Source organism: Schistocerca serialis, chromosome 7 (genome assembly GCF_023864345.2).
Source record: "Schistocerca serialis cubense isolate TAMUIC-IGC-003099 chromosome 7, iqSchSeri2.2, whole genome shotgun sequence".
NCBI lineage: Eukaryota > Metazoa > Arthropoda > Insecta > Orthoptera > Acrididae > Schistocerca > Schistocerca serialis.
The window spans coordinates 422,442,917-422,468,146 of NC_064644.1; the positions used below are offsets into that span (position 1 = coordinate 422,442,917).

At 38.8% G+C, this 25,230-nt stretch overlaps 1 protein-coding gene across 2 annotated transcripts in view; it reads right to left on the bottom strand.

Moving 5' to 3' along the window:
- The window catches only part of LOC126412126 (E3 ubiquitin-protein ligase TRIM33-like), a 129,747-nt gene that overhangs the window by 88,026 nt on the left and 16,491 nt on the right, over positions 1-25,230 (bottom strand). For both annotated transcript variants that reach the window (XM_050081567.1, XM_050081566.1), the window contains exons 4-8: positions 22,933-23,081; positions 22,709-22,819; positions 19,195-19,389; positions 19,001-19,113; positions 1,414-2,141 (exon numbers count right to left, since the gene is read on the bottom strand). In XM_050081567.1, the coding sequence (XP_049937524.1) occupies positions 1,414-2,141; positions 19,001-19,113; positions 19,195-19,389; positions 22,709-22,819; positions 22,933-23,081 (1,296 nt within the window). The remainder of the gene's footprint in view (positions 1-1,413; positions 2,142-19,000; positions 19,114-19,194; positions 19,390-22,708; positions 22,820-22,932; positions 23,082-25,230) is intronic.

Here is a 25,230-nt window from a genome sequence, read left to right on the forward strand (position 1 = left end):
ACAAGATGGTGAGAAAAAAAACCAACACTTTGAATGAGGAACAAAGGACAGCTACAGTTAGTGGGTGCTGGATGGACAAGGTAATTGTGCCACTCAGTGTCTATTATAGCAAGTAACAGATGGAACTACAGGGCATGGTGCATGCACATCAGTGTAGGAGGTGCTGAAATTAAATGAGGAATACTGCCAATACCAGTTTTAATGCGTTTTCAAAACATACAATATTAAAATGTATTACCTCTGTATAACCAGATGTTATCATATATCACTGAGACACTTCCCTAAGGGGAGAATACAGTTAATTGTATCTTTTATAAAGAAGGTATCAATGAGTCTGTTTTTAGAAGATCTCTCTCCTATTTGCCTGTATGGTAGTTGAAGTAATAAACAGCAATATGTTTCACACTTTGATTATTCACTTCCTTGTGAGGATGAGCCAACTGTCTGATTTCCTTAGAAAACATTTTTTTTTTTATATTGTTATACGGGCATTCACATTTAAATATAGGAGTGAGAGAGTCTTCACATAGAAAATTATTTGTTCTCCATTACTGGTTGTAATATTAAATGTGGATGTTGTATGTTATTGTTCCACCAACTTTGGCAGACAAGAGGATTTTTGAGGCATTCTTTAGTAATAGATTAGGCAATGTGTATGGTTTGTTCTGATTTATTCTGTAGGGTCAAGTATTCCTTGCTAATCAAATCTATCCGAAAGAAATTTTAAATAATTTCACAAATGGGAAAGGATTAGTATGACTATTCATGTTCAATAATCAAACCATGATATTCAAATTTTTCTTGACATTTAACTGTACTAAATTTCATTATAAAAGTCCATTGCTTTTGTTACCCTGAAAGTTGAGAGGTTTTCTGTTGGTGACAATAAACAGAACCTACCTAGTACTGTCACTATCTCCCCCCCCCCCCCCCCCCCCACAAACACACAAAGCAATTACTCATGAAAGTTTTATAGAATATTTCAAAGTATTAGTATTGTTATAGCACTTCATGGCATTCAAACTGATTAGTATTCAGTATGTGAAGGTACTGCTGAAGATGAGTGCTACTCAAAACTGTGTAGGTCAGTTACAAATAAAGTGTGTTCCTAACACAGTAAATGGTAGCTGCTCCTGTATACATCACATAGCACCTTGACAGTTCTAAATCCTACTCTCTCCGATCAGTTATGACTGTTGACACCAACACAGTAAAATGTGAATTTTGTGGATAATTTCCAATATCCAGCTATAATAATAAAATTTCAAAGAGTGAGATTTCGGCAGTAGCTCCATCCAGAACGACCAAATAAAATATCACCTAAGGAAAAGAAGTATATTGTAAAACAATGGGCTGAACATTTACTCTCTCTGAGGTTTCATTTAGCCTTAAAAATACAGAAGCTAATCTAACCTGCTGATGGTGGTTGGTCTGCATAAGTACTGGCACATGCGGTGGCTGTCGCATCATGTTACGACCGGGTGTTGGTCCTACTGGCACACTCTGGTGAGGAGACATTCGGCTGTGTGGGGAAATACGGTGATGAGGCTGTGGGCTGGGTCCTTGCTGCTGCGGCTGCTGATGCTGATGATGCAGAGGCGGCGGCTGAGGTTGCTGTCGCTGCACCTGCTGAGGGGTTTGAGGATACGGAGGAGGATTTCCAAGCACAGGTGGTGGTGCCAAGGGAGCCTGCTGATGTGGAGGTTGTACATGGCTTGACTGCACAGCTGGATGTTGCTGCTGATGTTGCTGCTGTGGAGACTGCGCGAGGTGCAGCGTCTGCTGAAACTGTGCATGCTGTGGCTGTGGAGATTGCTGAAGATGCTGATGTTGTTGCTGTGGTTGCTGCTGCTGTTGGTGTTGTTGTTGGTGGTGCTGCTGCTGCTGTTGGTGTTGGTGTTGCTGCTGCTGTTGTTGGTGCTGTTGTTGCTGCTGCTGCTGCTGTTGGTGGTGGTGCTGTTGTTGTTGTTGCTGTTGCTGCTGTTGAGGTTGGGGTGGTGGTGGTGGAGGTGGTGGCGGTGGGGGTTGTGGTTGTGGTTGCTGCTGTGGTGATTGAGACTGAGCTGGAGGCTGATGAGCTCCACTGCTTCCTGATGTATACATCCGACCATCCACCACTATCCCACCAATACTAGAAACCGCTGCAACAATATATTTGAAAAATGCAATATCCATAATCACTATGAACTGCAACAACATGAACCACTGGTGGTACTGCAATGTGAGATGTGTTTTTTGGGTATACATAACAATGGACTTGTTAGAACAGATCACTTTAAACATTTAAAAAATGGCATCTCAGAGTATAAAGTACTGATAATAAGCTAAATATAGACAGAGTACTGATCAGTAGTGAAGGCTAGGGAAAAAACAGTTATGACCTTTTTAAAAGGATTATTCCAGTCCTCAAGTGAACTAATTGAATGAACTATTGGTAAATCTACATCTGGAAAGATGGATGGGGGGTTTGAACACAACTTCTCCCAAATGTGAGTCCAGTCTTCACCACAACATCACCTAAAAAACCACAATATCACCTAACGCAGTAGTTTCAATTTTTCTCCTTTTTATTTGCACATAAAACATGGTGACAGAAGAGCTCCCTTTTACAGCACTCAGCTGCATCTCTCTCCTCTAACCCAGTCCTCTTATTCCAAGATGAAAAAAATTCCTCCATTCCAAATGATAGCATTTGTGTTGTATTTGTATGTATCCCATCTTTCCCACTGCTCAGCAAGTACCAATTTTTATTTGATTGGGATCAGTATTTTTCACCTAAATTGTTTTATTACTAAGTGAAACTCTGCCAAGGGCTTTTCAGCAATACAGTACATGACATTAACCTCTGCACCACTGCATGTCTCAATCTCATTGGTGAGCAGAGGGAAGCAGAGTTTCACACAATTACTGCTTGCATAATTAGTGGTAATTTTGATAGAGTAATTTTTCAGTTCTATTGACTGCAAGAACAGTATAGTCATTATATGTGTACTAAGCAAAGATGTCACTAATTCCAAACATTGGTCTGAAGATCATTGTTGTCTTCCTCCAACTTCTGAAATGACTTACCAAGGTAGTTACTGGGGGACCTACATTTTAATTTGGACTCCAAACCATGGTGAAACTAAGCATTTTCACATCAACAAACACTGTCAGTGACAGATAAAAATCCTAGGATTGACTGGGAATAAAGAACAAAGTAAGTTCATATCAAATAGTCAGATTAAATGCTCTTTACATAAGCTGAAATAATTTCAAAGCAAACACAAATAAAGATATATCAACAAAAATAATAAATTTTTGAAACCATAATGTAACTGGATAGATAAAAAATCTACACATTAAGTAGTGCCTGCAGGACATACATATAAAGGTATTTAAATCTGCAAGCTTTTGGAGCCAGTGGTTCCTCATGCTGGCAGAAGGGTTGAAGTGGAAGAAAGGGGTATAAAAGAAAAGGACTGGTGAGGTTTAGGCAATGGGGAGAGCTCAGAAAAGATGCCCAGAACCCTGGGTCAGGAGCCACTTACTGGTCAGGATGAAAAGATAAGACTGATTGTTGGGGACTGCTCTGGATGAGATATGAAATACTGAGAGCTTAAAGGTCGGAGATAAGGTAATAAGCAAGACAGAGATTACTGACAAAACATCACGCATGAGTTAATAAGAGAGAAAAGAGAAGTGAGTAGTTTGTAGTAGAGGTGAGGGTGGGAAAAAATAGACAGGTCATAAAACAAAAGATGTAGAAAATTAAAACTAGTGAAGAAGGAATTGTTACCGAGAAGAAATCAACATAAATTAAAGACAGGTGGATAGTGGAAATCAAGGACATGTTGTAATGTGAGTTTCTCTTACCTTTGGAGTTCTGAGTGGTCTGGGGAAGAAACCAGATAGCACGTATGGTGAAACAGGCACCAATGTCACAGTGTCATGTTGTAGAGCATGCTCTGCTACAAGATAATGTGTGTCACCAGTATGCACCCTCTGCCTACACCCATTCATCCTAACTGATAACTTGGTGGTAGTGATGCCAATGTAAAAGACCAAACAGTGTTTACATAACAGATGGTACCTAACATGTTTTGTTTCATAGGTGGTTCTCCCATTGATAGTACACGTTTTTCCAGTTATAGGGCTGGTATATGTGGTGGTAGGAGGGTGCATAGGGCAAGTCTTACAGTGTGGTCGTCATAGGGATGGAATCCACAGCATAGGGAAATGGGTGCGGAGAGGAGCATGGGGTCTGAGGAGAATATTGAGGAGATTGGGAGGGCAACATAAAGCAGAAAGCTACAGTAGGTGTCGTGGGCAAAATGTCAAGACAGAATGGACCCCATTTTAGGGTATGATTTTAGGAATTCATAACCTTGTCAAAGTAGGTGATTAATGCATTCAACACGAGGGTAACACTGAGTGATATGAGGTGTAATCCTAAGGATGCCTGGGAAATCTGCTTTTCCACTCGGCTGGTGGGGTAATTACACCCAGTGAATGGCGGCTGCACTCCACGGGCACAAGGCAGTGTAGTTCAGTGCCCCGTACTCAGCTGTGTGTCGCTAGTGTCAGCATAGGAGTGAGAGAGAGAGAGAGAGAGAGAGAGAGAGAGAGAGAGAGAGAGAGAGAGAGAGACTGCACAGCACTGTTCTGCGCTGGACTGTCCCACGGTCAGATCCAACAGGCACAAAATAACAGAGGAAGTGCAGCTCTGTAAGTGGCTGATGAGTGGTAAAACAAGCAAACCATTTACTGTTTAGGTAACAATTAGTGTTCAGGTGGCAGAATTACTGCACAAAGCTTTACAAAACAATATCCAAAACAAGAATCAAAGAACAACATAGTAGTTTTCTGACACACAGGTTGTTTCTATTAGTATTGCCCATGTGCACTCATAATACGTACAGTAGACGTCTTTTGAAATATATATCAATTTCTTAAATGAACTAGTGTCATAAATATTCTATTTTAGAAATAATTTTACATAGGGGATATAGAGTCTCATTCTTCTTATTAGTAGTTACAAGTAAATATTTTTATTGTATTCATGCTACAGAGTATAGACATCAAATCCTTAGTTTGCTATTTTGCACGCAATAATTTTAATTGATCAAGTTTGAAAACTTATTAAAAAAATAGAGTTAAGGTTGTAAAGACCTTTAATCCTTACAGTCAACATTGTTAAAGAAGACCATTAACTTTTTACATGTTTTTATTTTTCGAGGAAATGATTTTGTCTAGGTTTGGTACAATATTCCGGGAGACTGCTAACCTCAAAGAATTTTTATCGCTAAGTAGTGAACGGTTCTTAGTTTTAGCAAACTTTAAAAGAGAGAAAAAGCGCTCACAAATATGCGTGAAACCAAACACTGAGGGATTGGCGGCATGCTTGTGCAAGAAAGGGTACTTCACTCATGGAAAACAGCTGTAAAAGTCGTCCAAAGTTTTACACAAAAGAAAGCGGTCCTTCAGGTGGATATCACACAGCAGGTCAATCAGCTCTAGTTAAAACACTTGTGAGACGTACTTTGTCCGAAGGGAAAACGGGCAAACAAATATATCTAAGGCCGGTTGAAGATCACTTATTTCTAAAAATCTGTTTTCAAACTCTTCTTGTCATTCACAAATAATTTTAACATAATCTGAAAAATCTACATCTTCTTTAACGCTGTCTAATGCAGAAAAGTGTCCACAATTCTCCTTGTGCAACTGTTCCCCCCCCCCCTTTTTTTTTAATCCTCTGCACTAAATCAACAACAAAGTGATTTTGACCTAGGAGTGAAATGTTCAAAGTATTTAAATGACCAGTCAGGTCACTCAAAAATGCCAAATTAACCACCCACTTAGGATCACGAAGTAATTCTTCTGGATGTCCTTTCATTTCCAAAAGGGTATTGATTTTGTCCCTCAAGAAGAAAAACTGATGAAGCGCCTTCCCTCTGGTCAGTGATCTTGCTTCAGCGTGGTAGGGGATGTCCGGGTATTCCACTTCGATATCAGCCAGAAATTCTTTAAATTGGCGATGTGTGAGTCCATGGGAGAGAAGATAATTAACCGTTGGAACAACTGTGTCCATAATATTTTTATGTTGATAATCTTCACACAAAGCGTGTCCTGGTGTATGAGACAATGGACTGCCACGAATAAGGAACAGCTGACTTCAGCCATTTTTGACCTGACGTAACCCAGGAGTCCAGTGCATATCCCTCGCAGTGCAGGGGCTCCATCCATTGTTACACTGATCAGGCGTTTCCATTTTAAACCCACTGACCAAACATGTTTTCCACGGCTAGAAAAATATCCAAACCCATGGGTTGTGTCTCTTAATGGTAATGTATAAGGCAGAGAAATTCTTCTGTGACACGCATGTTGTCGTCGATGCCCCGAATGAATTTGGCGAACTGAGATATGTTAGCAACATCTTTGGACTCATTAAGAGTGATAGAAAATTTAATGAAGTTTGCTTCTCTCTCCGTTAATTGCTGCTCCATATCTGAGGCCATATCTTCAACTCAGCGAGCAACAGTTTGAGGCGAAAGAGCTATTTTTTCAAATTTTTCTGTAAGGTCTGCTGGACAAATAAAAGCCGCTGAGTTGACCAGGTAATCCTTGATGTGATTCCCAGCTGCAAAGGGTTTCCCTGATTTCGCAATTCTCAGCGAGCATTCGTAACTTGTGCGAAAACTTTGCCCACCTGTTTCCTGCTCCTACCACGGCAATAAAGAAAAAATTACAATTAATTTTGTACAATTATGTTTTTTAAAACACTATTATCATTTTAACATTTAATTGTTTCACTATTTGAAACCCAAATAAAAAACTAACAAAAAAGTTTGTTTTAGGTGCGTTTTTCCTCATTTCCTCTGAAAAGCAGTCATCGACACTAGCAAGGACAGCGGAATGTGGTCGCAAAATAAATTTTTATCTATTGGAATAGATGTGTTTTAATTAATTATAAACATAGATCAAACTACAACATATCTCTTCCCATCCATCAAAACACAAAAACAAAGAATGACTCTTAATGTCACTTTGCTGTCCAAGAGAGAGTTTGTGATGACTTTTCAGAAAGTGGGAAAAAGTAATGCACCTGAAACTTTTTCTAATGTCTGTGCGACACAATTTAATGCAACCCAAATACAAAAATCAACAGAAATGTTCCTCGCTGCTGGTAATCAGATATTCAATAACTGGCACATTGCTAAATGACATATTATAAAATATAGTTCTATTTATCATCTTTATAAATAATAAAGAGTCATACAATAGGAAAAACTTACTTCATTGTAATGCAGCTTGAAATTTTCTTTTATTTGTTCAAGCTTCGAATGGCGTTCCTCTAGCGACAAATTTTCGAACTTATCTTTGCAATGGGTATTAAAGTGCCGTTAAATCGAGTACTTTTTTTTAATACAAGTGGTTCTGATGGCATGCTAAATATTTAGCATGATTTTCGACAGCAGTACAAAAAATGTTAATTTCCTAGTCCGGTTTAAATAGTGCGGATCTGCTGCTCCTACTTTTTTTGTCTGCTGCTGTGGACCATTCATCTCGATCCCCTGTAGCCTTGCATCTGTTGACTAACAGCTTAGTGTTGTATCAATGCCTTTGGCTGCTGCTGGCGAGGTAGTCTGTCTTCCATACGAAGTGCACGTACAGCGGCATGGCGAGACACAGCGGGCAGACCACACCGTCAGCTAAGCGGCACGGCTCGGCCACTGCCACAACATACAAATTCGCTTGGGGCACTGGCCTCGGACGATTGCGGGCGCTAGCACCCCAGGGGCACAGTTTGCACGAGCCTGATCAAAATGAATACTATTTTGCCTTTGAGGGACAAACAAACAGATCAAGAGCACGGCCATGGGAATTAGAAAGGATCCTTCATACGCCAACCTTTTCATGCGCCACTTGGAGCGGGCGTTTCTGGGATCCATATGCCTTCAGACCCTGGTTTGGTTTACATGCATTGATGGCATCTTTGCCATGTGGACTCATTGTGAGGCTGACCTGTTAAAATTCTTGAAATCTCTAAATACATTCTCCCAATTAAATTTCACACAACCCTATTCCAAATCCCGTGCCACCTTCCTTGCTGCAGACCTCATCCTCAACTGAGGCTCAGCTACACTCTTATGTTCACATAAAACAAATTAGGATCACATCTCTTGTCACTCAGTATTATCCTTGTTTTGAATCAGCTATTTCGACAAGGTTTCGACTGCAAGAAATCATTCCCTAAAATGAGGTTCACTCTGTCCCACATTTTTGCTATCACACCTAGAATAGCTTTTCGTCATCCTCACAATCTCTGCAAGATCCTTGTCAGCCCATGGTTCCCATTCCTGTGACCATACTCACTGTAACACTTGCCATGAGCATCCTTACCACCCACTATATCTGCCCTGTAACTGGCAACATATATACTATCAAACGGAGAACCACCTGTGAAATGACACATCATGTAACAGCTGTCATGTTAATACTGTTTGGTCTTCTACACTGGCATAAACACCATCAAGTTATCAGTTAGGATGAACGGGCATAGACAGAGGATGTATACTGGCAACACACTGAGCAGTGTCAACTCATATTGGTTTCTCTTCCAGGTGACTTCCTATGCTCGGTTTTTCCCCTGGTCGTCCAGTGGTGCTGCCACCACACTGCAGCCGGTGGGCCAAACTTTCACGGTGTGCAACACTCAGTTGGAAAGCGCTGGGAGGAAGTGCGGGCTCGAGCTGAAGCAATCAGGACAATGGTTGGCTGATTGTGCAGGAAGTGTCCCAAGGCTGAGTTCCATGACAGACTGATGGCTATTGTTTTTCCATCAAAAGTATGTTGCTGCCACTACCTATATTGTTGCCTTCTGTCAAAATGACCTCTTGGTAACAAGCTGTCAGTTGGCGATTCACTTGCAACCTTTCCCCTTGCATGTGATTTTATCGGGAACGGGAACAACCGTTGGTCGGTCGATCATCTCAGTGGATGACAGTACTGGGTTTTTGGCCGGTTCTGGGTTGTGTGTGCGCCCCTGATTGCTTGCAATTCATCCCTGTTGCTATACAATGACTGGTTTTAGTACACTTTGAATTGTTGACAAATGTCCTATATTGGTAAGGTGCACTATTTGTCTCTAGTGAAATTTTTGAATGAGCAGTCAATCTTAACACTGTCTGTGTGCTGGATTTATGGAAGCTAAATGTTGAAACTATCTCACATTAATCTTGTGTTTAAATATTACCCTCTTGTTTTAATGTTTGTCATGGGGACAAATAATACTTTAATTGCAGTTATCTTTAATTCTTGGGCTTAAGTGTTATAATCTTATTTCAGTGCTTGCCTTTAAATAAAATACAATTAAAAAGGAGTGTGTGTGTGTGTGTGTGTGTGTGTGTGTGTGTGTGTGTGTGTGTGTGTGTTTGGGGGGAGGGGCAAATTTGCACAGGATCAAGTGGGGAATTATTCTTGTGTTTTACCGGTTACTGTCTACATTAATCTAACACTATCTACCGTATCTTCCTTCGCCGTCGGCGTTGTCGTGGTTACCGTGAGACACCGTTATACCAAAAGGAAAGGCGCGTCGATCTTAGAGCATGAGATATGATGATCTTAAGCCATTGACAACACACAACGGTCACGGTAGCACCTGATTCCAGAATAGCTGCAGTAGTTAAGATCTATGAACTATCCCCTGTTGACCAGGTCCCCAAAACTTAACTCGTAACGAGATCCCTTCAAAGCAAATTGTCATAACGATCGTCTATAAAGGCTTCGTACAACGAGAATAAATGTTACGGTTTATGGAATAATAACAGATACCACCAAACTGTCTTGTCTCTTCTGCTTTATTTAACATAACTTCGTTCACAGTTTCATTTCACATTCACCACTCATTCACCAAAACCCTTTGATGAACAGTTTTGGTTGCTTAACACCAACAGTCAATGATAATGATACAGCTTTTCTCCTTTTTATAAATTGAAGCCCGCTCTCCATGATATAATTAAAAAAAAAACCAGTCTCAATACCGCGTCCCTCGTGAGATGCGAATAGACTTATCCCGGAATTGACCGCCCTGTAGGTGTACTCAATTTAATGACCACACTTCGCTGTCCGCTATTTCGCGTAACTGAATGTCCATTTGTTAGTCTGATTATACACTGTAGCTATTTAAAATTCACCCCTATATTTTTCACAACGCACAATTAGCACTTCGTTACTTGTTTTCTTTTTTTTCTTCTCAGAGTAAACGGAAAAAAAAGACGCCGTATCATCGGCTTAGTCGATATAAAGCAAAACACCTTAATATGCCCAATTCTACCTCTTCTTATAGGATCGGCTACCTTACTCATTAATTTATTACATATTATTTCCAATAACGCTAATCAGGTATCGCCGTTATATTTTAATTGTATTCGAAAGCATGTTACTACTATTATGACCGACCAAATCGTAACAAATTGTGCGGCGTGCATTTTTAACGATAACTTTACGCTATTCAAGTTCCGTTACAGCTGTCTTGACTCGTAATGTTACACGGCCCCCCAGACTGTGATGTCTTGAAGAGGGTTCCAGACAGAAGAGGCTTATTTTTTTTTGTGTACTGTGACAGGAGAGGGTATTTGTTTCGGCGAATACACTCACTCTCAGATTCACTCAACAAGTCAGCACATACATTCTACAATATTTAAGTTGAGTTAATGGGCCTAGACAAAATGCCCTTAACTACATTCCACATTTGTTTATAGGTTGTCTTAGAAACACTTCGCACTAATCACTTCATATTCACACCACATTTTTTTTTTCTTGGATGAAGCCCTCAGTTCTTCAACCGACTGTGCAAGGCAGGGATATTGCCATTTCTTATTCAGTCTTTTCCTGGTTGATGCTTTTGGGTGATTTCTCAATAAAATTTCTTCCCCTACATCATATGTGACTACTTTCTTCACATTTTTATCAAAACAGGTTTTTCTCAATTGTGCTTGATACTTCAGGTTTTCGTAGACCTTCTTCACCATATCTTCTTTCTTGGTAATCTTTTGTTCTATCGCAGGTAATTTCTTCATCCATTCTGGCACAATACTTTCACCAAATACTATTTGGTTAGGTGAATAACCTGTCGATAAGTGTGGTAAGTCATTATACACTTTCTCAAGTTCATAAATCCAATCGATACATTTATAATGTTGTTTGGGTATGTACGTCCATAAAAATCGGTTCAACTCTCGGAAGATTCTCTCAACCGGATTTCCACAAGGGTAAAATCTTGAGATGTAAATGTGCTGGATTCCTTGTTCTTTCATTGTGTCTCTCCATACTTTGCTTGTATAATAAGCAGCGTTGTCTGTCAAAACCATTATAGGTTTGCCAAGCTCAGTTATGTAGTTGTTGATAAATTTGCGTAACATGGGTCGAACGTGGAGATTTTTCAAAGGATATAATTTCACATATTTTGAAAAGAGATCATAGAAAGCCAATACATATTTGAACCGTCCACGTGTCATGGGACATGGCCCACAGACATCACAACACCAACATTAAAGGTTGTTGTGGGATGATAGGATGTAATTCTATCTTCCGACTATAGTTTATGGGTTTCGCCTTCTGACATATTTTGCACTTCTTAATAATATTTGTAGCTATACGTCCCAAATTTGGATGATAGCAGTATTGTGCTATTTTGGCTGTACATTTAGCGGAACCAAAATGTCCCCAATTCAAGTGAGTGTACCATACTAGTGATTCTAAATATTTATTTGGAACACAAACTTTCCAAACATCTTCTTCATCCTTCCTCCGATACAATATTCCGGATTTTAATTGATACTGTTCTTGAGAGTGACTTAGCGTTTTGCTTTCAACAGCATGCCTAATGGCTTTCCACAACTTATCATCTTCTTGCAGTTGTGGAAGACTTCGAGATAGCTGTGAAATCTGCCTCTCACAATATTGCCTTGATAAATTCATGACTTTAAAGTCAATAGTCCGTTCTTCACACTCGTTGTCATTCTTTCTTTTCGGTAATCTTGAAAGAGCATCGGCTATGATGTTGTCTTTCCCTCTGATGTATTTGAGAGTAATATCATATTCTTGCAGTAGCAAGGCCCACCGGGTTAAACGTGAATGGAACATCCTTCCTGTTAAAATAAAAGATAAAGCTTTGTGGTCGCAGAATACAATGATCTTCTTTCCATATACAAAATAGCGAAACTTTCTAAGGGACCAGACCACGGCCAGTACTTCCAATTCAGTAGTACAATATGCACGTTCACAGCTAGAGTGTGTTCTGCTGGCAAACCCAATTATCTTGATGGTACTGATATCTTCTGGATTGTCCATCTGGAAAAGAGTGGCACCCAATCCTGTTTCAGAAGCATCCACAGCAATATAAAAATCTTGATCAAGTCTCGGATGATGTAACAGTGGAGCATTAGTCAAAGCATTGCGGATGTTATCAAAAGCTTGCGTGCATTCGGAATTCCACTCCCACATGACATTTTTTCTTAACAGCCGTAACAAACAGTCTTGGCTTCCTAACTGATTGGGTAAAAATCGTCGAAAAAATGAAACTAAGCCGATAAATGACTTTAATTCCGTTCTATTCTTTGGATAAGCACATCTGTTAATCGCATCCATCTTTTTAGGATTTGGTTTTATCCCTTCAGGAGTGATTATATGTCCAAGAAATTTCAATTGGTTATGAGCAAACTTGGATTTTCTCAAATTTACAGTAACTCCGTATTCCAAAAATTTCGCAAAAACTCTTCTTAATAAGTGCAAATGTTTCTCCCAAGTTTCAGAAGCAATTAGCAAATCATCCACATATAAAGTAACTTCATTCAAAAGGTCTCTGCCCAGTACGGTATCTAATGCCGATATGAAAACACCACCGCTTATTTTCAACCCAAATGGCATGACAGTAAACTGGTAACTTCGGCCCAGAAAAACGAATGCTGTATATTTTCTACATTCTTTCAATATTCTAGTTTGCCAATATGAACTACGCATATCCAAAGAGGTTAAGAAGCGGGCACCATAAAACTTTTATACTAACTCTTCTAGGTTCTCCGGTCGCGTTTGTACAGGTATAATGATCTTATTGATCTCTCTGGCATCCAACACCAATCTGATGTCACCATTGGGTTTAATTACCGCCACAAGAGGGTTACAATATTCAGCATCTGAGGGCTCAATAATACCCCATTCTAACATTTTATTGATTTCCTTTCTGACTACTTCTTTCTTTGTCCATGGGATAGAATAGGAAGTACGACAAAAGGGTTTATGTGCATACGTCTTTATATGGTATTCAAAGTCTTTTATTATACCCGGACGTTTACTAAAAATTGACTGATATGATTCCAACAAGTAGTACAGTTCATCCCTTTGGATAACAGATAAATGTTCTCATTCTAACACCTTTTCCTGCAATGACATTTTATCCATCATTTCTTCAGAACATTCAATAAGGCATATATCATACACATTTTCATCATCAATACTGACATATTTTACCATTAGATTCATACACAATTGATTTGGAATTACTCGGCCCTTTCTCAGGGTGGTTGTCAAAACATTACCATTGGAATAAAATATACATTCACCTTTCTCTAAATTAATGATTGCACCAGTCTCACATAAAAAAATCCAAACCCCAGATACATGGTACTGTCATTTTAGGAACAACCAGGAATGTACTTTCTATTTGAGCCCCCTGTATTGTAATGTCAACACGTACCTGTTTCACAACTTTTTGCATTTTTGCGTTGAATGCGCCAGACACGGTACATCCTGTGATAGGAAAAGTGGGCATTTTTACCCCTCGGCTTATCTGTTTTAAACAGTCCAACGTCATGACACTAATAGTTGCTCCAGTATCAATTAATATTTCAACATCAACATTATTTGTACTTGTTGGAATTATTGTCTGTAAAATTTGTCCGCATTTATTAGAAACTTCAGGTTTTTCTTCAATTAACTCATTCCTCATATCCTGATCATTATTGTACCTTAATACTCTCATTTCAAATTGATGCCTGCCTTCCTTCTCCTTTCCAGTCATCCTAGGAAGGCATTTGGTGATTGGTATTAGTTTAATCTATCTCGTTGAGTCATCGGTGGGGGTTCATGAACTTCCACAATCCGTACAGTATGATCCGAGTTATGGTATTCACCCCGTCACACATTGGAGGCTCCTTCGCCCACTGGTATAACTCCTTGTGCTGGATGAGGACTCGAGGCATTTGTTCCATCCTGCTGATGAACATTATGCTTCGAATTATCTTCCCAAGGTCGAATGCAATTGGGTTCATCACTTGGGTACCTGTTACTCTTATTAATATCACTACTATGCACATTCGCGTCACCATATCGAGGTTTACCTCTAGCACAGTAAGTATCTCTTCTGTATTTATTATAATCATTGTTTTTATTGCAACCATAGGATGAAGATTGTCCACGCTCCTGTGATGCGGGTTTGACCTGGTTTTCGGTATTATTATTATCATACGTTAAATTATTATTATAATTATTCTACATCGTGGTCAGGAACATTTATTAACTTTTCAAGTATATTTATGGGCAACCTTCCCTTCAAAATTCTGATCACTTCCTTGTGAGAAATTGGATCACTCCAATAACGTGTCTTATTTATGTACTTTTCAAAATATTGCCTTAAAGTACTCCTTTTACTGTTAAAATACTCAGGTTGGTAAACCTCTTTTCTTAATTTCTCTTGTTTACTCGACGACCAGTATTTAGCCAAAAATAGTTGTTCAAACTCAGCGCAAGTATGGCAACTTTAACTTACTTCGGCGGCCCATAATGCGGCTTCTCCGGTAATTTTGGATACTATAAATTGAAGTCGGTCGTGTTCTGACCAGCTACGAGGAAATATTCTTTTGAAATTATTGATAAAGATTTTCGGATGCAGGTTGTTCTTTTCAGTGGAGAATGTTGGGAATTGTCTACTTTTAAAAATGCTGTTCTCCACCTTTAAAGAAGACAAATATCCTTGCTGACCAAAAGAATCATCATCTTTACCAACCGAATCATCAACTTCCCAATGCAAATTTTCACCACAATTGTACTTCGTATTATCACACGTTCGGTTGTTTTTCGACCTATTCTCCGAACGTTCGTCCTCTGTCAACAAATTTTGTGATGACTTTCGTTCTAACTCCGCCAATTTATGATTGGTTTCCTTTTGCCATTTAGGTAACTCATCAACTATTTTCTCTTTTATTTTCTGAATTTCGCTAGTGAAGAGCTTAATTAATTCATCATTTCTACTTAGGTGCTCATTGATATTTTCATTTGGCTGGGATCCAATAGTAGTCTTAACCTTGTCTACAATTTCATTTCCTTTTATTTCTATCCATTCAGTTAGATCTTCGTCAAGTCTTTTAGTTTGATCTACTAAATACTTGTCAATCCCTTTACGAGCATCTGACTCAAACTCGATTATTTCTTTCGAAAGCTCTTCTATCTGTGCGCTAGCATTGAAACAGCTGCTTTCACACTTAACCATCCTATTGGACAGGCCATCATAACTCTTCGAAACTACCTCATATTTCTTTTCTACGTCATGAAGTTTTCCCATTAAATTATTATATTGCCTTTCTAAGGTGTTAGAAAACTCTACATCTAGTTCTCCAAATTTCGCATTTAATTGAGTCTCCCAGTCCGCCTTTAATTCTTTCTTAGTATTTTCCAGTTTATAATCAAAGGTGTTCAGTTTGCTTTCCAAAGAATCCATTTTAACTTCTAATGAACCAAATTTGGCCTCAAATTTTTCATTTAACTTTTGATTGTCCTCTTTTAATTGCTTATTATCTTTTTCTAGTGAACCAAGTCTTCCATTCATTACACCCATTTGAGTATTTATTGATACCAGCATATCAAACATTTTTTGATTAATATTTCCATTTTGAGGATCAACTTGCTGATCTACTTCCGAAACCTCAAGATCTTTATGTTCTCCCACGCTGCTTACCTTACTTATCATTGTATTTGAATCCCCTAACGGCTCTAAATCAATAACTGTATTATTATCTGTACATGTCTCCTGTCCCACATTGAGCTCATGGGATGCATCATCCCTATCCTCTTCATTTTCCTCTCTCTCTCTACTCATTACTCTACTCAACTGCACATTATCATGTATTCTTTTCGTTCGTTTTGACATGATTATTCACTACCAAGACATACACTTATTTTCACTATGTATTTATATATATTTATCTACCGAAATCACAAGTCTCAACTTCTTGTGTTTTACCGGTTACTGTCTACATTAATCTAACACTATCTACCGTATCTTCCTTCGCTGTCGGCGTTGTCGTGGTTACCGTGAGACACCGTTATACCAAGAGGAAAGGCGAGTCGATCTTAGAGCATGAAATATGATGATCTTAAGCCGTTGACAACACACAACGGTCACGGTAGCACCTGATTCCAGAATAGCTGCAGTAGTTAAGATCTACAAACTATCCCCTGTTGACCAGGTCCCCAAAACTTAACTCGTAACGAGATCCCTTCAAAGCAAATTGTCATAACGATCGTCTATAAAGGCTTCGTACAACGAGAATAAATGTTACGGTTTATGGAATAATAACAGATACGACCAAACTGTCTTGTCTCTTCTGCTTTATTTAACATAACTTCGTTCACAGTTTCATTTCACATTCACCACTCATTCACCGAAACCCTTTGATGAACAGTTTTGGTTGCTTAACACCAACAGTCAATGATAATGATACAGCTTCTCTCCTTTTTATAAATTGAAGCCCGCTCTCCGTGATATAATTAAAAAAAAAACCGGTCTCAATACCGCGTCCCTCGTGAGATGCAAATAGACTTATCCCGGAATTGACCACCCTGTAGGTGTACTCGATTTAATGACCACACTTCGCTGTCCGCTATTTCGCGTAACTGAATGTCCATTTGTTAGTCTGATTATACACTGTAGCTATTTAAAATTCGCCCCTATATTTTTCACAACGCACAATTAGCACTTCGTTACTTGTTTTCTTTTTTTTCTTCTCAGAGTAAACGGAAAAAAAAAGACGCCGTATCATCGGCTTAGTCGATATAAAGCAAAACACCTTAATATGCCCAATTCTACCTCTTCTTATAGGATCGGCTACCTTACTCATAAATTTATTACATATTATTTCCAATAACGCTAAACAGGTATCGCCGTTATATTTTAATTGTATTTGAAAGCATGTTACTAATATTATGACCGACCAAATTGTAACAAATCGCGCGGCGTGCGTTTTTAACAATAACTTTACGCTATTCAAGTTCCGTTACAGCTGTCTTGACTCGTAATGTTAGAACTAATATGTTGTCAGTTTCGCAGACTGGGCTAGTTAGCCCTATTGTATGCCAACCCAGCTACTGTTTTTGTACGAATGGCCAATAAATTGTTCCAGTGTGCTTCACCAGATAGCTGACTTGGCAATGAGAGAGGAGTGGGCATGGTACTAGGACCTCATTGGGACAAATATTCCACGCTGAGTTGTGATTGTGGGTCATCAGGCACTTAAGTTCTTATGCTTATTGCATCACTCAGTCCTGGGGATCATCTTAATTTTCTGTTCATCATTAAAATTGCCCTTGCCTGCCTCCCCTCATGGTATCAAGTCTCAAAATTGTGCATATAGGAAGGTTTCAAGTCATGAGACAGTTACTGAATTTCACCAAGTTAAACTCTATTGGTATAAACATTTATTTGGAATTATTATCAATTTATGCTACTTGCCGTCTCTGTTTTTACATTTGTTGTAATCTTCTCAGCCACCACCGTGGCGTAGTTGTTTAGAATCAGGGCATTTACTCACTTAAATTGTTTTGGAAGAATTGTAAAATATCTTGATCTATTTCTGTTAAAGTGCCCCCCTCCCCCACCCTTTTTTTAAGGGGATACTTCCAAACCTTCAAGGGCTCTGTATTGATCTTGATGTAGTCCTTAAAAATTTCTAAGCTTTCTGGTGTTGGATAATTATGGATTTTGGTCGTGTTGTAAATTATTTTCAAAGAGAGAATTTTAAAGTAATTCTAAGCCTTTTGGCACTCTGCCTTTTTTCTATTTTTTTATACATTTCAAAGCAAATTTTTCTGGCACTCCATGATTATTGGTTGTTGTTAACTGGCTTTTTGCTTCATTGCATTGTAAAGGAAAATTCTGAATGTTTTCACAAAATGAATCTAGATATTTTCAGCCACAAGTGGTGCTGAACCTGAGGCTTGGCCCTTCCACGAGTTCCTGCCACCACCAATGAAAGTCCATTTCACACACAATATCCTGTTGCACAGTATGCTATATAATATGACAGTCATGACATCGATGCCTGTTTCAGGCACCAGTTTCTCAGAACTCCGCAGGTGGGAAATCGCATTACATGTCCTTGTTTCCACCACCCACCCGGCCATACATTAATTTCTTCTAACTAGCCCTTCTTCACTCCCTCTTATTTTTCTGTATCTTTTATTTTCTGAACTGTCTATCTTTTACCTGCCCCCATCTCTACCACTAAAATGCACTTCATTTCCACACTTATCAACAGCTGCATGATATTTTGTCAGTGATCTTTGTCTTGCATATTATCCTATCTTCAACATTTAAGCTCCCAGTTTTACAAACCTCGTCTGGTGCAGTCCCCAACAATCAGTCTTTCCTTCTCATCCTGTCCAGTAAGTTGTCGCTGATCTGTGGTTCTGAGTGACTTTTCCAAACTCCCCCCATTTCTTAAACCTCATCAGTCCTTTCCCTTCATCCCTCTTCCTTCCACTTAAACCCTTCTGCCAGATGAATATGCCACTGGCTCAAAGCTTGCAAATTTCAGTACCTCTATATGTGTATTCTCCTGTCACTGCTTGGTGAGCAGATTCTTTAGCTATCTAATTACAAATAAAGATAGGGATCAGAATGTACCAATATGAGAGTATTATCACATGAAAAGACACATTTAAAAAAAATATTTGGGTGAACTCTTACCTTTAATGAGTTCATTAACTTTCTCAGAGGACAAATGAATTCTAACTGGAATTTCTGGATTAGGAATATCAGCCCTTCTACTTTTAATCCTTTGTAAATGATTGGTGACTGCCCTGCAAGATTAAGACAATTACATGATTTATTTTCTGGTAAACCTGAGTGCTTTATAGTATGATAATAAAAAAAAGGAATACCTTTTGCTAAAGAGCAGGGCCATATCACTGCTCTTATTAAGAGCATTTTTCACAAAATCAATGCAGTGGTCTGTTAACTGAGACAACTGCTCCAGAGCAACCTTTTTATCCATTAGTGTATGCTGCTTATTATCACATATCTCATTCAACTGCAAAATTAATTGCTTTCCTCTGTGATTTATAGCCTTTGTCAGCCTGCACACAAAAAAACAAATGTGAATGATAAGCTTGTCACTCAAATACAGTTACAGTTGTTTTCAGATATTTCTAATATTATGAACAATGACAAATCAAAGCATTTGCTGGAACTACAGCTGCAAGACACTGATATCTCAAACAGTTAACATTACTCTGTTGCTGTAATGACAGAAGTGTTTTCTTGAAGATGTGTAGAGAGAAACTAAACTTGAGATACATTCCTATCACACACAGATTATTTTGCTACAATGAGACAACCACTAAAGCAACTACTTCAAGAGGCATCAATGTGTTTTGTAACAACAGGCAAGATCGCTCTGTCTCCTTCTTTATTGAGTACTGATATCCATCAGAGTCTTGTTAAATTATGTAAACTTTATCTGAAGAGACCTGCACACTTACAGTAGAACAATAAGTGCTCAGTTCAACAAGAATTGTTCTACAACTGACAAAGACTGCCTTACAATTTGTAAGTTCTGATCAAATTTACTTGGCCATCAAGGCCCTACTGAAAGATCTGTCAGGGTCACAAGCAAAATGGCCATTGAGCTTCAAGGGTACACTGTCACAACGGTAAAGGAAAATGGATGCAAACAAAGCATGGTATATGCTGCAGAATGCATTTGAAGAACACCTCAGCATAGGTGAGATACCAGTCACCACATCATTATAGGACATGGCTGCTGAACAAAGTGAAGTTACAGAATTGCTAAAGACCATATGAGGTGTTCCCAAAAGTACAGAACCTCTGGCTGGCAGAAATATAATTACTGATCAGGAAGTATAGAAACCTAATCTCATTCATCTCTTTGGTTATGCACAAATTTCTGTCAGTGTTCCCACCTTTGTCAGAAGCACTTCTGGAATATGTCTTTTGAATGGTGATCAGTCAGATTGTCAGTTTCCAAATATCTTCTCTTGATCATACTGTTTTTCTTATAGGGTAATTTTCAAATTTGGAAATAACGAAAAGTCACTCAGAGCTGTGTCTAGAGAGAGAGTGCCTGACCAACTACAGGAATGTTGTATTTGGTAAGAAAATTCTGAATCAGACATACTGTACAGCATCAAAAAGGCACTGAAGGACCTCCTAGTTGTATACCTTTGTGATGATTTGGCCTTGGAGAGAGTACTCATGATGCACCATCCCATAAAAGTTGAAGGAAATGGTCAACAAGACCTTGCTGCAGACCTAGCAAACTTTTTCTGGCCTCAGGGATGTCAGGTGTTTCCACTGTGATGACCACATCTAGGTTTCTGTGTTGAACCTACAAACCCACGTCTTAACACCCACAATCAAGCAAGGTGTTAAGAAAGTTGGGGTGACCGCTTGCATTGTCCTGTGTGATTTCCAGACAGCTTTGCTTCTGCTCCATTGTCAGCAGCTGTGGTACGAATTTTGCAGATACTCTCCTCATGCACAATTCATTAGTCAAAATTATATGTACTTATACAGTGCTTAACCCCACATCATTCAAAAGTTCTCGTACTGTGATACAGTGATCTTCCATGACCAAACTCCCCAATTGCTCAATGAAATTGTCATTTTGGCTTGCTGAGTGTTTGCCTGAATGTGGTTTGCTGTTGACTGATGTACAGCCATCTTTGAAGAAGTTGTACCACTCTTTTATCCACGTGTCACACATAGTGTCAACCCCAAAAGCCTGCTGAAACTTGTGAAAGGTTTTCACTTGGATATCACCACACTTCTGGCCAAATTTGATGCAATATCAATGCTGAATTTGTTCCATCATTTTACAACTTACTGGGATCTGACGAGTGCTCACCACATGTATGATACAAAATGAAATGAATTAGACTCCAATGAGATGGAAATTGTTCTTTGGCATTCCAGATCTTAAAGTATTTTTATGACAATACAACATCAGGTAACTTGGTTTTCTTGCAGAAATTTGACAGAACAAGGTGCCTGCAGGCCTCCATAAGCACTTCCATTGTGACGTTAGTTATGATGTTACGAGACATCACTCAGTCTTCATAAGCAAGTTACATCAACCTATCACTTAATCAATCCTCACAAACAAGTGCTGAAATAGCAGAACAAAAGAAGGGAGGCCATTATTAATAGAGGGCTCTCTTTGCCAGAGCACAAATGAGATGGAATTACAGTGTACATCATTCTGTAGCATTCAGTACATCATGTGATGATCTAAAACTAGTGTCATAAGTAATTTTATATTGCGACATCATCCACAGGAATGGTATATGACAACAATCCACAGACATATTTTAATAACATATTGGCAGATATGTCCCTCAAATTCATGGAGATTGAGTAGAAAGACTAGCACACAGTACAGGTGGTCTTAACATTCATATACAGCACAGGATGGTTGCCCAAATGGAACAGAAACAAGGGACATCCTGTGTCCATTGTCTGATGATAATCAAGAAGATCACATCACACAGCTCACTACCAGAACTGTAGAAGCAAGAAACCTGGCTTTCATCTGTACTTCATTACTTCAGCTAAAGGACAAGAGTATAACACTGCAAACAGTGGTCAATTACATCACAGCTCTGGTGACTCAGGACACCCATATGGGAAACTGGGTTATTAAAAACGTTAAGAAAACAGTGCTTTGATGCACATAGAAGCCTGTGCTATTTGTTAAAATCCTACAGTAAAAAGACAAAAACACAAGAGACTTCTGTACATTCAACATGAAGATTTGTTAAAGTCCTCAGGTGCAGGAAGAAGATTGGAATTTACTATGTAAAGTTCTTGAAGACATTTGGCATCTGCAATGATGCAATCAGAGCAGTTAGTTACCTTCAAACATCACAATAATGGTGGTAAGGATGTGACAATACAAGTAGACAATTAGAATTATTAAGCACAGTCGTATTACAAACCTTTGTCAACTTCCAGCCTATATTTTGTAGCGCGTTCCATAACATCCACTGAAAAAGCAGATTATCAATTTCCTGAGAGATGAGCTGCAGCCTGTACATCATCCTGTGTAGTGTGAAAGGTAGAATCACAGGCCAGTGTGCACTTGTTCTAAATTTACTGACCCACTGTCAGTATTTGGCATTTAATTAGTAAGTTTTCTTGAAGTTTCCAGAAACCACTCATTAACAAAATGTTTGCATGATAAAACGAACTCTGTGTCTTTTCACAAACACGAACACACTCCGTTTAGAAGGCAGTTCAATTTCTTCTATGCTTTTTACTGTGTTTGCATAATAAATCTGAATTCAGTATTAAAAGTTAGAGAGTTCACTGGCAACCCTAGTCTTGCACTTTCTATAAAATGCTGTCAATTTTGGCAATATTAATTTATGTACTTACTTGAAGACTAGATTTTTTATTTCTTCAACAGTAACTTTTTTCTTCTCTAAGATTAGTGTTTGTCGATCATCTATAACTTTCATTGCACTTGTCAACAGCACACGTTTGTAGCTGTAAAAGACATAACAAGCTTCCTGAACAAAACTAGTAAACATGAACAATACACTGTGCTAAAATTAAATGCTGTAGAAAGAAATACAAGATGTTCATAATGTTAAAATTACCTGACTTCTGATAGAAGGCCAGATATAGTTTCCCTTGTTTCAGCTGCAATTTCATGTATAAACTTGTATTTGTGATCTCTGTGGTCAGTTAGCTGACAATCTCGACATGTCAACTTGTCACAGGTTTCACAAAACAAAGATAGCCGCTCCTATAAAGATACATGTATTTTGTTACTGCAACCAGAAGAACACATTCACCACACAACTACAATTTTGTGGACTATATAAAACCACAAATTGACATATTTTCAGTTACTGATATTGTACACCAAACATACAAAATGTATTCATGACACAAAACAAAATTATGCTAATTTCATGTACCATTAGTCTATGCACATCTTGTACATATGTATTTAAACAGTTAAGAACATTAACAGTCTCTCCCTGCTACATTAATTTTCTGCTAATGTATCTTACTACAAACACAACACTCAAAGGAATAATAACTAAACTATATCATATAGAGCAGTTTTGAAGTTTAGCAATGGGAGACTGCAGGTGACAGATTATATCTTGCTTTCTTGAACATTTAACCTAATTATAATTTCTCTTTGGATGAGAGATTGGTTTAGCAATAGTTGTGGGTAAGTTAACGCCATGAGAAGTCACAATGAAACAAAGAAAAGTGTTACACAGATGTCCATGTTGATTTTTCAGGAAGGAAGAGATGAACAATTTTTTCAAAGAACTATCTCCAGTGCCTGAAACAGACTGTCTACATTTCTCAGTCATTTTCAGATGACTCTGAGGCTTTTTTAAATATGACCTAGAGACTAACATCGCTGGCTATTCACACAAGGACTTCAGGTTCAATTCCTGGTGAGAAACTTAGATTTTCCTCACATGGGAATGTCTTCAACTTCAGGTGCCCAAATAAGAAATGTTATAGGTAAATAAGGTGTGAAAATGACTGCCACTATGCGTCAGACAAGAGAGTGATACATGTTGGGAGCCATATGTACTCTAGTTTCAGAGGGATAACTACAGCTTCGAAAGTACTAACCACTCACATCAACCATCTACATTGCCGTGACTAAAGTGGTTTCTCACTGCATTCCTTTGAACTTTTATTGAGTGTTTAAGTGTATTCGTATTGTGTGGATGATTATATGAGTCCTTGTGCATTTTTACATTTGTTTTGTTATTAAGGAACAGTACAGAACGTAAGGGGATGTTGTCCAACAGACTACACTTCTCGAATAGCACTAATGGTTCTCCTGAGCTTAACGCACTCTTCCATATTGATAGACAACAATCAACAATGTCACATCCCTTTACTACATGCAATTCTGTGAAGAGGTTTGAAATGTAAGCCAGAACACGGACACAAAAACAAGTAATTATGAATTGTAGACCACCACTTTGTTTCCCCTTGTATGTTAAATTGCTGGTTGGTTAGGGGTTAAGGAACTAAACTGTGAGATCATCAGTTCCCCGGTACAATGTTAGTTCACTTAAGAGTTATAATATCTGCCAGAAATGTGATCAGATGATTAAAGTATGTAGGAAGGATAAAATCGAGGCACTGAAGGTAATACTGATGCTAGAGCTGAGAAACAATTCACAGAGAAGTAATAGTATGTAGTCCAGGCCGGTATGTAGGTCAGGACAGACAGACAGTATTCCAGGGCTCATCTGTGGCACAGAAAACCCCACCCTAACTGAATACCTTCCCCCCACCCCAATCCCAACTCAATTAAGGGCACAAAGGTAGTTACAGAGTAAAGAATGCATCCTAGTCAGGAGATTTCAGTAATGGACATCAGTTTGCTCATAAATAATGAAACAAGGTACAAGAAATAATTTAGGTAGCAAGTGGGGGGGGGGGGGGGGGGGGGCATCCACCTGTGAGTGTCCCCTAGGACTTTGCATGTGGTGGGAGCTGTGCCTTCCACAGTACTGCCCTTGATCCATTACAGTAAAAGTATTAATGAGTTAAAGAAGAGAACAGCATCCACCATTCAACAGAAAAAGAGGGTGTGGCAGAAAACACAGGGAACTGCATCTAAAAGTAATTAAAAGGAGTGAAAGAAGAGTGACAGAGGTACCTGGCAAAGGAGGTGTGGTCGGGGTCTGACGGACCCAGCATGTGGCAGGCAACACCTTAACCCCAACTACACAGCCCACATCCTGGAGGTAGTTTGGCAGTTTAAGGGGTTAATTCTGAGAATAAATACCATTCGCACAGAGAAAACAGAGAACCAGTTCAATTGGTCAAGCCATCAATATTAAGAGGCAAAGAATCTGGAAGATCATATTTGGAGAATCACAGGAAGAGGTCTTTCCACAAGGATA